This window comes from Rana temporaria (assembly GCF_905171775.1).
Source record: "Rana temporaria chromosome 4 unlocalized genomic scaffold, aRanTem1.1 chr4c, whole genome shotgun sequence".
Lineage (NCBI taxonomy): Eukaryota > Metazoa > Chordata > Amphibia > Anura > Ranidae > Rana > Rana temporaria.
Genome location: NW_024404436.1, coordinates 292,472 through 309,477, shown reverse-complemented (window position 1 = coordinate 309,477; position 17,006 = coordinate 292,472). Strand labels below are relative to the sequence as shown.

The 17,006-nt window shown below is 44.7% G+C and overlaps 1 protein-coding gene across 1 annotated transcript in view; it reads right to left on the bottom strand.

The window, feature by feature from the left end:
* Positions 1–1,037: 1,037 nt before the first annotated feature.
* LOC120921750 (NACHT, LRR and PYD domains-containing protein 3-like) overlaps positions 1,038–17,006 on the bottom strand; it is a 37,944-nt gene continuing 21,975 nt past the window's right edge. Inside the window, exons 5-9 of the mRNA XM_040334276.1 lie at positions 16,388–16,690; positions 9,658–9,696; positions 4,953–6,666; positions 2,199–2,349; positions 1,038–1,391 (exon numbers count right to left, since the gene is read on the bottom strand). Coding sequence (XP_040190210.1) covers positions 1,038–1,391; positions 2,199–2,349; positions 4,953–6,666; positions 9,658–9,696; positions 16,388–16,690 — 2,561 coding nt within the window. The remainder of the gene's footprint in view (positions 1,392–2,198; positions 2,350–4,952; positions 6,667–9,657; positions 9,697–16,387; positions 16,691–17,006) is intronic.

Sequence of the window (17,006 nt, the reverse complement as noted above, 5' to 3'; positions counted from 1 at the left end):
ATGCATATGAGCGTATCTTTATTTTTTGTTTGTTTTGTGGGGGAGTGGATCTTGGGTGGGAGTTCCCACACTTTTTTCCCCAGGACTTGACCCCTGAATGGGACGCACCCTCCAACAGATATCTCCACTCCTCCAGGGTGACCTTGATGGCTAACAGCTTCCTGTCTCCCACATTATAATTCCTTTCCGGGGAACTTCGTTTCCGGGATGCGAAAGCTACAGGATGGAGGAGGGCCTTGGGGCCCTGTCTCTGGGAGAGTATGGCTCCAGTGGCAGTTTCTGAGGCATCTACCTCCAACACAAATGGCAGGGCTGGATCCGGATGCCGTAGGATTGGTGCAGAGGTGAACAGGGTTTTGAGTTTGGTAAAGGCTTCCTGGACCTCTTGAGACCACTGAAAACAACTGTGTTGGCGGGTTAGTTGGGTGATGGGTGCAACAATGGATGAGAAGCCAATGATAAACCTCTGGTAAAAATTAGCGAATCCGATAAACCGCTGTACTCTCTTCTTGTCTACTGGAGCTGCCACTCCTAAATTGCCTTGACCTTCTGGGGATCCATTGCAACCCCTTTGGTAGAAATGATAAAGCCTAGGAATTGCACAACAGATTTTTCGAATTCGCATTTCTCTGCTTTAAGGTACAATTTGTGTCTCCTGAGAATTGCAAGGACTGTCTTTACGTGAACCCGGTGAAGCTCAATGGTGGCAGAGAAAATAAGAATATTGTCCAGGTGAACAACTAGGAAATTGTCCAGGTGTTCTCGAAAAATGTCATTTACCAGGTGCTGAAACGTGGCTGGGGCATTACACAGCCCAAAAGGCATTACCAAATATTCATAATGTCCAAACCTGGACCTGAAGGCAGTCTTCCACTCATCTCCAGGCCCGATTCGGATGAGATTATAGGCACCTCGCACATCCAACTTAGAGAAGATTCGGGCAGACCGGAAACGCTGAAACAACTCTGGGATGAGTGGGAGTGGGTAGCGATTTTTAATCGTTATTTTGTTCAGTTCTCTATAATCTATTCACGGTCTTAGGGAACCATCTTTTTTCTCCACAAAGAGAGCTGGAGGAAGGCAATGCTGGGAACAGTATGGAGAGGATAAGGAGACGTCCTTCTTGTTCCAATTGATGCAAGGTTCATGTGCCTGTAGCCAGGGGAGCCCCAAGATGATGGGAAACATGGGGAGAAGATGATGTCGAAGCTTAGAAGCTCCTGGTGGCCTGAGTCCGTAGTGCCAAGGATGGGCCTTGTTTGTTGTGTGAAAAGTCCAGAACGAGGAAGAGACCCATCAGCCAGGTAGACTTGGAGGCTTTGATCTTTGATCTGCAGGGGGATGTGTAGTTCTTGGGCCAGTGCTGGTAGATGAATTTCCTTTTCCGTTAGCTGTAAGGAGACAGAGGGTGACATAAGTCTGGGACAGACCAGTGTTTTGAAAGTTCATAAAAAACTGTGAGAGTGACTTACTGGGTCTCACAGGGAAAGAAAATGTCCCGTTCCCCCACAGTACAGACAGAGGTTGGCCTGTTGCCGTTGTTGCTTCTCTTCAGGGGTGAGAGGAACATGGACCAATCCAAGCTGCAGGGGCTCAGCCTCTGGAGCAGGGGTGACAGGAGTCACCGGAAAGGATGGATGGACGGACAGGAGAAGATTTAGGGAGCCTTGAAGTGGTCAGTACGCCGCTCGCGCATGCGTCTGTCCAACTTGGTAGCGGATTGGATTAGATCCTCCAAAGTGGCAGGAGTTTCAATCCTGGCCAACTCATCTTTTAAGGCTTCTGACAGCCCCTGGCGGTACTGGTATTTAAGAGCGGGTTCGTTCCACCCTGTGTCAGCCATTCATTTGCGAAATTCAGTGGTGTAGTCCTCCACCGGCCTCCTCCCTTGAGACAGGGTGTGTAGCACAGCTTCAGCGGTAGCGGTGCGTTGAGGGTCAGCGTAGAGTTGAGACATACTCTCAAAGAAAGTGTCCAAAGAATTCAAAAGAGGGCTCCTTTGTTCCATCAGACTGTGGGCCCAAGCCTGTGGCTCTTCGGACAGCAGGGAGATGACAAATCTCACTTTAACTACTTCTGACGAAAAAGTCCTGGGCTGAAGGCCTAAGTACAAGGAAAAGCCATTATTGAATGCTCTGAACTTTTTGCGAAAATCTCTCCAGCTTGGGAACCATGGGCTCAGGGGAAGCCATAATCACCATGGGGCTTGATGCAGGTTGAGAAGAGGCGGCCCCGCTGGTGGGTGCAGGAGCTGCGGCTGTTGGTGCAGGTGACCCTGAAGGTTGCTGGAGATGACCGTCAATCTGGGCATAGCCTTCCTGCAGTTTCTGGACCGCATTGGTGAGGGCTCTTCATGTAATTACCACAGGTGTCAGGTCCTAACCTTTTACCTATCCTAGATAAATTTGCGACCTTCTCTGGCTTGGTCATCAATCCCAAGAAATGTGTAGTGCTTATTATTTAACTTACAGAAGCAGAATTAATATCAACAAAAATAGCACTCCCCTTTTTTTGGGCCGAGAAATCACCACCATATTTAGGAGTAAACCTGACAGCCGCCATAACAGATTTATTTTCAGCTAATTACCCCCTCTATTAAAACAGATTACAAATTTACTAAAACAATGGTCACAACTCCTGCTGTCCTGGATAGGCAAGATCAATGCTTCTAAAATGATTATCCTACCCAAACTACTATATATGTTTAGAGTCCTGCCAATCCCAATCCCTTTATATTATTTAGTAGGGTTGTCCAGATACCGATACTAGTATCGGTATCGGGACCGATACCGAGTATTTGCGGGAGTACTCGTACTCGCGCAAATGCTCCCGATACCTAAATAGAATACTTTTTTTGTATTTATCAACATGTTCTTTGAAAATTCTTTGAGTTTTTTACTACTGCGTGACAAGCAAATAAAACATTTTTATTCATTTTTACTCATTTTTATTCTTTTATAATGTCTTGAGTTAGAGTTCTTCATAATTCTAAAGAAAATATCCTTAGTCTGTATTGTGGTTTGAAAACTGTCACATGACATTTAAAAAAAGTATCGGTATTCGGTATCGGCGACTACATGAAAAAAAGTATCGGTACTTGTACTCGGTCCTAAAAAAGTGGTATCGGGACAACCCTATTATTTAGGATTGATCCAAAAAAGAACAGCTACCTTTATATGGGGTACCTTCAAACCACGCATACCAATTTGCACACTACATCTCCCTAAATTTACAAGGTGGACTAGGCTATCCCAACTTTGCAACCTACTACAATGCTGCTCACTTAGCTAGTCTTCCAAAGTACCATGCAACACAGGAATCTCCCCTATGGGTATCGATGGAGGCCTCAGAAAGTGACCCTTTATTGATCGCCAACATACTATGGTTTCGGCCCTGAGATCAACGTGAATTGAGTAACCCTATCACAAAACACTTTTTATCCCTTTTGGATAAATTTAAACGTAAACACCAATTACAATCGGAACACAATTCCCTCTTATCTTTTCTTAAAAATCCAGCTTTTTATCTGGCATGAATTTTCCAGAACACTTTTAAAGCTTGGACAAAAACAGGAAAACTGACGTTACATGACTTGGTCACTTCAAAAAACATTGTACCCTTTTCTACCAGAAACAAAACAGTTTAGATATCTCCAAATTAAAAATGTATTTTCTCCACTTTTACAAGTTGCGACACCACTGACCCAATAATCAAATTTTGAAAGAAAAAATTGTAAAAAAGATCCATTAGCCAGAGGAATGATATCAACCCTCTACACCAAACTTCTTATAAACCTCAATTATGACAAACCATCCTATGTGCGGAAATGGGAGGAGGACCTGGGGCATACCCTAGATAATGCTGAATGGACTAAGATCTGGTCAACCATAAAATCATCCTTGCCCAATGTCACAGCGATGGAAGCAAATTACAAGGTCCTGAAGCGGTGGTACCTTGTACCTGCTAGAGTGGCCAAATTTGCGCCAACACATTCAGCTCTTTGCTTTAAGGGCTGTTCAGATTTGGGAACTCACTTGCATGTGTGGTGGACTTGTCCGATAGTGCAATCTTTCTTGGAAAGAAATCTTTGCAATGGTCTCTAAAATGTTCTGACAACAGATACAACTAGACCTGTTTACGGCACTACTTAACCTAAAACGGGAATGCTTAACATTTTTTCAATTTAATCTTTTTATTCCACTTCTAACTGCAGCAAAACAAACGATAGCCAAAGAATGGAAATCCCCAACTTTGGGGTTGGCAGAAACATTTTATAGAATGAACACCACAATGTCACATGCCAAAATGATAGCCACTAACGGGGACCAAAATTCAAAAAACTTTGGCTCCCTTGGATAAAACACTATTTACCTCTGGATTTCAATGATGAGGTCCTTCTGCCATGGTAGCTGATGTATCACTTCAATGCAAACCCCATATACCTAAGAAATGGTAATCATTACGCATCGTACTGGTTCTTGGATCGCCCTTGTGGACTTTCTCTCTCTCTCACTACTCTTTTCTTTTCTTTACTCTCCCTATTTATTATAGATATATTGTTCTTCACTACAATAAGTTTAAGTTGTTAGGTCACAACTCATGTAGTTAATATGACAGTAGTTTATTATACTTTAAGGCACGGCAGTCATGTACACAATGCTACTCACCAGCTATCTGGTTAGTGAAGATCTAATTAATTCTCTTTAAATATTCTATGTTATGCATTATTTATTTAAAAAAAAAATTATGTAAACATCATTATCTGTATCCTTGCATAAATAACCAATGTATGTACTTATTATTATGTAATCAATAAATATGTTTGACAAGGACAAAAAGTAATGTACCATTATGTAAATCCACTGTCCACATGTCTGATAATCACTGTTATACTGTATGCAGGTTCCTGTCCATTCCCTGAATCCAGCTAGGATATACTCACACTCACTTACCTGACATCTTCACACCTGTGTAGTAATGGAAATAGCTTTTTCTGGCACTTTGGACCAACAATGATTGATGAAAAATGTAAAGATTTAAAGCTTTCACTCTTCAAAGCCTTCAAGCAATAGCTCAGCTGCTTCAAGTAATTTCTGTCCATCCACAAGTGATCAGTACGTGAGCCGTAAAGAGTCAAACTTGTACAACCAGACATGACTTTCCTAATGAAGTCCTCATCCTGAGTCTCATACAGACAGAAGATGGCATGAGTACAGAAAGCCTCATCGATGTCCTTCATGGCCCATTCTTTCATGGCAGATCTGGCTCGGAATGAGATGTTGATTCCTGTGCTCTCTGAGAATGTCTTCATCTGATTTTCATTTAAGAGACCAAACAGGAATTGTACGGCTAAGAATAAATGTGAGTAATCTGTACTGAAGCCACTGAGTGATTTACCTTTACAGATCTCCGGGAGGAAAGTCCCTTCCATAGACCCAGACCCATCATCCATCCCGTAATAGAGAGCAGCAAGGAACTCCTGTACACTCAGGTGGATGAAGCTGTAGCAGGTCTGGGTGCGGACCTCCCAATGAAAGATGTTCTCATTCAGAAATACAGACTCCACCTCATCCAGAGAAAGTCCATGTCTTTCTAGATCTTTCTTCTCAAATAAGATTTGTTGGTTCAGAACTCCCTGATTGGCCAGAGCACACAGCTTCTTCAGACAGGTTTGTTTCCTGCGTACAGACTGCTTCTTGCTGTGATGGGTTAGTAAAACCTCCAGGTAGAGAAGGTAAATTGAAGCCATTGTATCGCACCGAATTAAACCCAAATCTTTTTTAATTTCTTGTTTCATTACAGTGCAGACAATCCAGCATATGATGGGGACGGCACACATGGTGTACAGGACATCATTGTCTTTTATTATACCGAGAACCTTGTCTGCATCTTCTTTATTTCCAAAGAATTTATGGACATATTCCTCTCTATTGTGCCTTGTAAATCCCTGGATTTCCACATTGCGAGAATCATCAATGAATGTGTTAAGCTTCTTTATGGCCAGTGATCTTGTGGTGATGATCAGAGAAGTTTCTGGGAGAACCTGTCTCCTGAGCAAGCTTTGGAGAATTATTTCTTTGTGGGTTTCCATAGAAATGTCAGGACAACCCTCAGATTCCTCCTCCAGAGTCCACCTCAGTTCATCAAACCCATCAACTATGATGAGAAGTTTTCTCTGACTTCCAGGATCCTCCAGAATAGACACCAGGTCACCTGAACTCAGTCTGCAGGTTCTGGATAAAAGTCCCACAAGACTTATGTTTCCAGGGATGGTGTTGATTTCTCTACAGCTCAGATAAAACACAAAGTCAAACTGGTCTTGGTAGAGATCCTCAGAGGCCCAGTCCAGCATGATCTTCTTGGAGGTCATTGTTTTTCCAATCCCAGCAGGTCCTTGTAACACAACAATCTTTGGGATGAAACTGTCTTCATCAGGGTCAAAGAGGGCCTGGGTTGTGGTTGGGGATCTTTTCTCCATGGTCTGTAAATGACTTATGCATGAACTCCTTATTTCTTGTTCTTGTTCTTCTTTATTCTGACGCCCTTTTCTCATCAATAAGTCGATGAATCTTTTCTTTAGATGAACAGCCTCCCCCATACGGGAATTATATTCTGGAATCCTCTGAAAGATCTCTTTCACAGACCCTCTGTATTCCTTTCCTAGGTCTTTATGAGAGAAAGGAGAATATTTTATTCCTTGCAAACATGAAATTGTATTTATAATGCCCCTACACACTTTAATAACCCCCTAGTGATATGTTTTTTGGACATTTTACCCATGTAACTAAAGGCCTGTTTCACAGTACACTGTTTCACTTTGTAACATATAAGTAGTATTAGGTGAACGGTTCGGTCCGAGCAAAAGTTCAGCCCGAACTTTGCCCGTTCGGGTGCTCTCCAAACACCCACATTTTCTGTGCATTCAGCGGTCTTAACAATGGCTGAGTCATCAGCTGTCAGCGGGCTTTCCTGCTGACAACTTAAAGAAAAAAAATGCCGGTAAAAAAAGCACAAAAATGTTGTGGGGTCTCCCCCAGTCCATACCAGGCCATTTTTTTTTAAATGTTGTGGGTTCCCCTCCAAAATCCATACTAGACCCTTATCCAAGCATGCAGGAAAGGGGGGGGGGTGAGCGAGGGCACCCTGAAGCATATCAGGCCACATGCTCTAAACATGAGGGGAGGTGGGTGCTTTGGGGCAGTGGGCTCTGTCCCAATGATGATGGGAACAAGGGCCTCTTCCCCATTACCCTGGCTGGTGGTTATGGAGAACTGCAGGCAGGGGAGCTTATCAGAATCTGGAAGCCCCTTTAACATAAAGCCTTCAAATCCCACCCCCTTTGTGTGAATGAGTATAAGGGACATTGTACCCCTACCCATTCACCAAAAAAGTGTAAAAAATAAATAAAAAGACTAGACAAGTTTTTGACACATACTTTATTTTAAAAATGTAAAACAATGTCCCCTATGTAGATCCATCTTCAATCACGATGCCTGCTGCACCACCGGACCCATGAAAAAGCTCAGTTCCTGACAAAGGCTGACTGCCAAATGCCTCCTGTGCAGGGTGACAGTTCCTAAATAGGTAAGGGTCAGGGCCCTTGTGATGTCACTGACCGATGCATGCTGGTAAAGTGGACATCACAAGGGGGTGGGCCACCAGGTGATGTCATCAGGTGGCCCCACACCGTAGCTATTTAAGAACTGTCACCCAACAGAGGAGGCATTCGGCGATCAACCAACAGCAAGAGTGGAGCTTTTTTGGGGGGGGTCTGGTGGTGAGGCAAGCAATTTAAATGATAATGGATCTACACTGGGGGACATTGTTTTTTTATTTGTTTACATTTTTTTAATAAAGGACTCAAAAATACAATATACCTCTACTCATTCACATGGGGGCTGGGATCTGGGGGCCACTTTGTTAAAGGGGGCTTCCAGATTCTGATAAGCCTCCTGTCCACAGACCCCACAACCACTGCCTAGGGTTGTCAGGATGAGGCCCTTGTCCCCATCAAAATGCAGCACAAGGTGGTTTGGGGTGGGGAGCAGCAAAGCACCCACCCCTCCATGTTGAGGACATGTGGCCTGGTATGCTTCAAGAGGGGGCACTCGCTCTCCCCTTTTTCCTAGCCTGCTAGGCTGCATGCTCGGATAAGGGTCTGGTATGGATTTTGGGGGGACCCCACACCGTTTTTCTTACTTTTTTTTATATTACCGGGCAGCAATTGAAACCGCAAGTTAATTTAATTGTAAGCTGACTTTTTTCAGTTTTGCTGCAGCAGGTTCTATACATGGTACAAATGTGCCACTTTAAAGAAAGACTAAGAGGACCCCCAAAATACTATATTTAAAATAATTTTTCCATTTTATTGTTTAAATTTAAGCATCATTAAAATCCCTGCTCCTTCAAAAACAATTGTTTAAAAAAAAAATATTTGCATCAATATAGTCCCCATGGCAATACCAAGACCACCATACTCCTTTTTATGGGTAATAACTTGCATATAAGCCTTATAAAATGGGGACTTGATTTTTATGTTCGGCTCCCATAGACTTCAATGAAGTTCATGGCTCAGGGGGATGTTCGACGCTCTACATATGAACTACCTTGTTCTAGACATACTGCAATACCCCTAGAACCATATTATGGACATACCTGACTATTGTTGCACTACTTGCTACTCTATGTCACTTCCTGTTGTGTACCAAGCTTGTTTTTAACAAGAAATAGTATTTATAAGACATGAACCATGTAGGCTGGATAAACCCCTACTGACCCATTTCACCTCATTCCCCTACTTCCCCTACCACAATCCTTTTACCCCCCCAGTAAAAGAGACGACACCTGAGTTTGGAGTAAAACCGGCCATAGCAACCTTTTTATTAACCAAATACCAATTAATTATTTAAATAAATATTTAAATAATTTTACAACATTTAATGGCAACATTATAACACACCCACAGCCTGTTGGTCTTTGACGGTACCCCCCAACACTTAACCATACCACCACTACACTGTGGGACCCTTTTCCATACCAGGCTTCCAGCCGAAAAAGCTCGGAGACACCCCATTACCCACAGTGCAACCAATAACCGTATTTCAGCAGACACCGTTCCACTGGAATACCCCAGAGGGGCCCATATCACCGCTGGACCCCCCACCACTTCCATCCAATCTGTTCTCTTCTGCCATCAAAGACCAAAGGACACCGCCGCCATCACTGCTATGATGACCTAAATCCACGACCTGAAAAAGAAAGACAAGACGCACAACAGGGAGGGTGGGTGGGAAAACTACCTTCTTCCTTGTTCTCTTGCTGACTGCCACGTGTCGGTCCCGCCCCCCCATTTTATACCGCTCCGCCCCCTTGCAGAAAAAATCCCTCCGGTCCACCCCTTCTCTGGCCAACAATACCTTTGCCTGGTTACCAGTCACAGGGTCATGCCCAGCCCTGCATTACTATCCAATTCGCTCCTCTTCACTCCGGGCCTCCCTGAATTGGAAATATTGTATTCAAACTATAAACCCGAAGAACGGAATCCTAAAAAAAGATATCCCACGAAGCATCCAAACTAGGGACACATCATCCAAACTACAACACAACAAAATGCCCATCCAGAAGATATTTCCTATCAGACATGGATGTCCTACTAACCTGATAACCTGTTGTCATACGTCATCTTCTTCAGTTTGGCTGAAAAAAAAAAAGAATACAATTATTGTACCAGAAGTAGAATGTGTACAGGAAAATATCTTCCCCTTAAAATCTGATCTTAAATTAATTTCAGTGTATTAGTGTAACATCACCCTGCATCACCGGCCCCTTTTACATTACACAGCACCCTGCATCACTGGACCCCTTTACATTACACAGCACCCTGCACCACTGGACCCCTTTATATTACACAGCACCCCTTTCCCTTGACTGAAACACTACACTATATTGTATATTTATTTCAGGTCTAAAAGAGGAACCTTTTGGAATGAGGGACAAATGTATTTTATTCCAGAAGAAGGACAGGCACTCTAAATAAGGGACAAGTAGAAACTACTGTATGCTGTAGGCTACAACTCTGTAGTCTACGGACACATTGGCCCAGATTCTCAAAGGACTTACGACGGCGTATCGCCATGTACACCACCATGTAAGTGCGAATGAGAGCCGTCGTATCTATGCGGCTGATTCTTAGAATCAGTTACGCATAAATTCGGCTAAGATACGAGCGGCGTAAGTCTCTTACACCGTCGTATCTTAGTTGCATATTTACGCTGGCCGCTAGGTGGCGCTTCCGTAGATTTCCGCGTTGAATATGTAATTTCGATAGATACGCCGATTCACGAACGTACGTGCGCCCGGCATAGCAAGATACGCCGTTTACGCAAGACATACGCCGGCGTAAAGTTACCCCTCATAAAGCAGGGGTAAGTCATGTTAGGTATGGACGTCGGAAAAGTACGAACAGTGTCGTATTTTACGTCGTTTGCGTAAGTCGTCCGTGAATGGGGCTGGACGTAAGTTACGTTCAAGTCTAAAGCATTGACTATTTGCGGCGTAATTTGGAGCATGCGCACTGGGATACGTTCACGGACGGCGCATGCGCCGTTCGTTAAAAACGTCAATCACGTCGGGTCACGATTCATTAGCATAAAACACGCCCACACTAGCCTACTTTGAATTTTGCGGGCTTACGCCAGCACAGTTACACTACGCCGCCGTAACTTTGGGCGCAAGTTCTTTGAGAATTTGGGACCTGCCTCACTAAGTTACGGCGGCGTAGTGTATCTGAGATACGCTACGCCCGCCTATAGATAGGCGCGTCTACGAGAATCTGGGCCATTGTCTAAAGCTGGGTACACACTAGGGTTGCACAAATACCTGTTTTGTACCAACAATACTTGTGCTCAAGTACTCGCTGATACCAGTTGCCAATATCTTTGCGGTGCGATTTCAGCCCATACGAAATGACTGGGCTTAAATCGCACTGTAAAGAATCACATGTGATTTGAACAGGAATGTGGTGCGATTCCTGTCTGAATCACATGTGGTTTCCCGCACCACTCCTGTGTTAACCCAGGCTTGTCATAATGACATCACTTTGTTTTGCTGTGCAGGTAGAGAGAGGAGGGGGTCCGAGAGAAGGACACAGGAGAGGAGGGGAGGTCACTATACAGAGCAAGAATAAATTGCCTAAAGCAGGGAGAGATAACAGGAGGCTGGGGGGGGGATCTCCCACAGACATCAGGACACTGTGAAAGTGAAAGCAGGATAGAAATGACTGAGAGGGGGAGAGAAGACGCTGTCCAGGAGAGGGAAAGTTGTATACATGCAGACTGAATCAGGAAAGAGCTGATACCTTCCCAACCTCATGTGCCCCACCCCCTAGTTTGGTTTGTGTGATAGGTGGAACACTAGAAGACTATTAGACGAGCTGAACTAGGGGGGCGGGACCTTGCACAGACCCAGCTTTGTGACATACAATACAAGCGCCGAGGACAGAGGGAGGAGAGCAATGCAGTGCAGTTGCCGCTTAAAGCGGCCCCAGGGCCAGTCCAGCCCTGCTCCTGGCGATTCCAGGGGGGGGGGGCGATCGCCCTCCCTTGCCCTATGGAGCGGACGCCCATGCACACGATCGTGAATAAAAAAATGCTTGAGAAAAGCGAGGTGACGTACAACACCTACGATGGGACTATAAAGGGGAAGTTCCATTCAGATGGCGCCACCCTTTGGGCTGCTTTTGCTGATTTTGTGTTAGTAAAAGTTTGGTGAGAGACGATTTGCGCTTTTCAGTCTTCCTGCTTTTCAGTCTGTTACAGCGTGACAAATGTGCTATCTCCATTACAAATGCTAGTTTTACCAGAAGGGGTGCTTCCGTCTCATAACTTGCGTCATTAAAGCCTACACTTTACCAATTTTTACGACGTGAAAAACAACGACGTCAAAAATGACGAGAAAAAATAGAGCATGTTCTAAATTTTTAATGCCCGTTTTTCACGTCGAGAAAAATGCTCTGGAGCTTACACACGATCGTTTTTTTTTGTACTTTATATGTTTATTTGTTTTTTTCTTTTCTTTACATAAAACAGCATATGGAAAGGCACAGGGCGAATACTCTGCCAAAAACAAACATGAATACAATCCTCTTGACAAAAAAAATACATACATATTCGCTCTGGACCCTCCCATAAACTCCCTCACTAAATCTTCCCACTCTAACCCTTTTTTTAGTCATCACTCTCTCTCACAGAGAGACAAGTGATGCATCTGCCCTTTCCCAGCTCCCCCCCCTCAAAAGACGAGAGAAAAAATAAATAAAAAAAAAGATAAAAGAGGGGGAGAGAGAAGGGGAACCCCATCCTCTCCCTCGATTAAAACAGGAAAGTCGGTTTATCCTTCATATTATATTTTACATTATAATTCCCTGCGCGTATCCGATTCTTCATTAATCAGGTTCAGTCATTAATCTTTTTCCCTCATCTGAATTTTTAAACAAATTCCAGCTCTTCCACGTTTCTTTGTATAGTTTATTTTTACCCTTAGCTGAGAGAACTAGGTCTTCCATAGCTTCTATATCTCTAACTCTATTTATCCACTCTAAAACTGTTGGTGATGTAGTATCCCTCCACCGTCGGGGTATACCTGCTTTAGCTGCATTCACCAAATGGCACAGTACTGAGTTCCGATAAGTCTGAACTGGGATCTCAGATAAGTGAAGTAGGAAAAAAGCGGGATCATTGGGTATTTTTAACTCAGAAATTTTTTGCAAGATTTTCATAATTGACAACCAATAAACTCTTATTTTTTTACAAAACCAAAATATATGAATCAATGTCCCGCTTTCTTCTCCACATCTCCAACATCTGTCAGAATTTTCATTGCAGAATTTTTTGCGTCGTACTGGAGTATGGTACCACTGCATCAAGATTTTATAGTTTAATTCTTGAATTTGTGTACAGATTGAAGAGTTTAGAGTCAAAAAGATAATCTGTTTACGTTGTAATGCAGAGATGGTCCTAGCTAGGTCCTTCTCCCATTTGTTAAGGCCTGGTATCTCCTGATCCTCCCTGGCCCAGATTCAGGTAGAATGGAGCAATATTTGCGTGGGCAAAGAGCAAAGATTTTTCTCTGCGCCCACGCAAATATTTCGATTTGCCCAGCGATTCACGGAGCAGAAGCTCCGTAAATTGCGCGGGCGATATGCTAAACAGCCGGGCATAAGGCTGCCTAATGTAAATGATCCCGCCAGGGGCGGGAATCATTTAAATTAGGCGCGCTCCCGCGCCGAGCGAACAGCGCATGCTCCGTCGGGAAACTTTCCCGACGTGCATTGCGGCAAATGACGTCGCAAGGACGTCATTTGCTTCTAAGTGAACGTGAATGGCGTCCAGCGCCATTCACGGTTCACTTACGTAAACGACGTGAAATTTAAATTTCACGAGCGGGAAGCGCAGCCATACTTTAGCATTGGTTGCGCCTGCTATTAGCAGGAGCAGCCTTATGCTAAAGTCGCCGTACGGAAACTCCGTACCTTGCGTGCGCAGGGCCCGCGCAACTTTTGTGAATCGGTGGTAGTATGCAATTTGCATACTATACACCGATCACAATGGCCGCGCCCCCTAGCGGCCAACGCAAGAATGCAGCCTGGGATGTGAAGGCATAAGGAGGCTTATGTCTGTCACATCCTAGGCTGCATTCGGTGTAACGAGGTTCCTGAATCAGGAGCACTCGTTACACCGGAGCAAGTAAGCACTTGCGCCGCGCAACCTATGGTTGCGCGGGCGCAAGTGCTTCTTGAATCTGGGCCCCTAAGTTTATTTAATAGTCCATACATTTTAGAGATCCCTCGGGCTAGTGGTTCAAAATCATTACAGTACGACTCAAAGATTGTTAACTGACGATGAAAATGACTTCCTGGGCCTAATGATCTAAAAAAATGACTTAATTGCAACGCCTGCCAGATATTGACTTCAAAAGGACCTCCTATTTGTATTAATGTTTTAATCGATGGCCAGTTTTCTGATATAATAAAATGTGAGGCCTGATATACTCCTTTCTCTATTAATAACCGGAAACATCCTCTTTCATCACGTCGTGTGTACGCGGCATTAGACAACATAATATCAGCAACCCTCTGGGAATTGGAGCCTATACTCTTCCAATTTCCACTTCCCATGTTGGGGTTCCTGAAAAGCTCCAATTGTCTTTGTAGGCTATTACTGACACACACTTGGAACCTACTCTTTCTGATGAAGATTTAGATGGATGTATGGTACACAAGGCTCAGAACATTGAACCACATATAAGGAGGTTCTGTCCAATAGGCAAGTAGCTGCCACTGTATTGCACTACCAACATCCGGGGTAAATTGTTACTTTGCTTCATAGTTTTCCTTTTATCTTGTTCCTGAACTCTCTAAACTATTCCTTGATCCACAAATCTGTTATGCCGTGTACACATTAGGGTTGTCCCGATACCACTTTTTTAGCACCGAGTACAAGTACCGACACTTTTTTTCAAGTACTCGCCGATACCGAATACCGATACTTTTTTTTTAAATGTGTCCCCAAATGCAGCCATGTCCCCCCCACAGATGCAGCCATGTCCCCCCATATGCAGCCATGTCCCCCCCATATGCAGCCATGTCCCCCCATATGCAGCCATGTCCCCCCATATGCAGCCATGTCCCCCCATATGCAGCCATGTCCCCCCATATAAGCAGCCATGTCCCCCCATATAAGCAGCCATGTCCCCCCATATATGCAGCCATGTCCCCCCACACATATGCCGCCATGTCCCCCCACAGATGCCGCCATGTCTCCACACAGATGCCGCCATGTCCCCCCACAGATGCCTTCATGTCCCCACACATGCAGCCATGTCCCCCCACACATGCAGCCATGTCCCCCCAAATGCAGCCATGTCCCCCCATATAAGCAGCCATGTCCCCCATATAAGCAGCCATGTCCCCCCATATATGCAGCCATGTCCCCCCATATATGCAGCCATGTCCCCCCATAAGCAGCCATGTCCCCCCATATAAGCAGCCATGTCCCCCCATAAGCAGCCATGTCCCCCCATAAGCAGCCATATCCCCCCACATAAGCAGCCATGTCCCCCCATATAAGCAGCCATGTCCCCCCATAAGCAGTCATGTCCCCCCATATAAGCAGCCATGTCCCCCCATAAGTAGCCATGTCCCCCCAAAAGCAGCCATGTCCCCACATATAAGCAGCCATGTCCCCCCCATATAAGCAGCCATGTCCCCCCATATATGCAGCCATGTCCCCCCATAAGCAGCCATGTCCCCCCATATGCAGCCATGTCCCCCCATATAAGCAGCCATGTCCCCCCATATGCAGCCATGTCCCCCATATAAGCAGCCATGTCCCCCCATATATGCAGCCATGTCCCCCCATATATGCAGCCATGTCCCCCCATAAGCAGCCATGCCCCCCCCCCCTTACCTGCATGCTGCCGCGCCGCTAATACGAGCGGGGAACATTACGCTTTCATTTAAATAGCTGTAATGATTCGCGCCGCGCTGCGTATAGACACTCCCCCTTGCTCGGGATTGGACAGATCACCCGAGCAAGAGGGAGTGTCTATACGCGGCGCGGCGGGAACATTACAGCTATTCAAATGAAAGCTGTAATGTTCCCCGCTCGTATTAACCAGGCGGCCGGCGGGATGGGGTGTAGCGGCGGCGGAGTATTCTATTTAGGCATCGGCGGTATTTGCGGGAGTACAAGTACTCCCGCAAATACTCGGTATCGGTCCAAATACCGATACTAGTATCGGTATCGGGACAACCCTAGTACACATGATCGGTTCGTCTGATGAAAACGGATGGACCGTTTTCATCAGACGAACCGATCGTGTGTGCGCCCAATCGTTTTTTATCCATCGGTGAAAAAACTAGGAACTTGTTTTAAAATTATCTGATGGTTAAAAAACCGATAGAAAAAAACGATCGTCTGTAGGTACGTCCATCGGTTAAAAATCCACGCATTCTCAGAATCAAGTCAACGCATGCTCGGAAGCATTAAACTTAATTTTTCTCAGCACGTCGTTGTGTTTTACATCACTGCGTTCTGACACGATCGTTTTTTTTAACCAATTGTGTGTAGGCGCGACTGATGAAAGTCGGCTTCATCGGATATCTGATGAAAAAAATCCATCAGACCGTTTTCATCGGATGAACCGATCGTGAAGACAGGACATTATTCTTCATTGTTCTATTTTGCAAACTCCCTTGGTAAAGATTGTTTCATCCCATTAGAAGCTCCCGAGTGGTCACAGTCTTTCCCTGAATGACAATCGTAGTTCTTCCTCACACATATATTGATCAGGAATTATTAGGAAATGGTCATTATAGACGGGAACTCACCATTTTGTGCTCTCCCCTCCTGGAGGTCATTTGCGGGTCCCAACAGACTGATCAGTGTAAAGACTTTAATTGTGACATCCAGAGCCCCTTCTTCTCCGTATGCGTCTATCAGGATGTCCTTGGTGGTGATCCAGTCTGCATGTTCCAGTCTTCCTCGGGGGATGGGACTTTTATCTCCATAGGTGAAATCAGACAATTTGTTCCTGAATCTCTTAAAGTCACATCCTTTAAGGTCTTCCAGAGAATATATGATAAGATCCCCGGGAGTTTGTAGGTCCTTTCCCATGACAACAGGAGCCGACCCTGCAGAGAGGACAATCAGCAACCATAAACATTACTATGACAAAGATAATGAGATAAATGCGATTGGCTGCAAATGTGATAAAACAAAAGTTGTGAGGTGATGAGAAGATGAACTATGAGCACTGGGAAAAATGTGAGACTACAGAATACACTGTGGATGATGCATCTGAAACTTTGCTGAAAAGGAATATTGTATATAATATATAATGTATATATAGCGCTACCCCCGAAGGAGCCGCTGGTAATTGATTGGGCCTGTACTCTGTTTTAACACCCCCCAATAATTGGGTCTCACTCCCCTTGACACAGCTGTGGT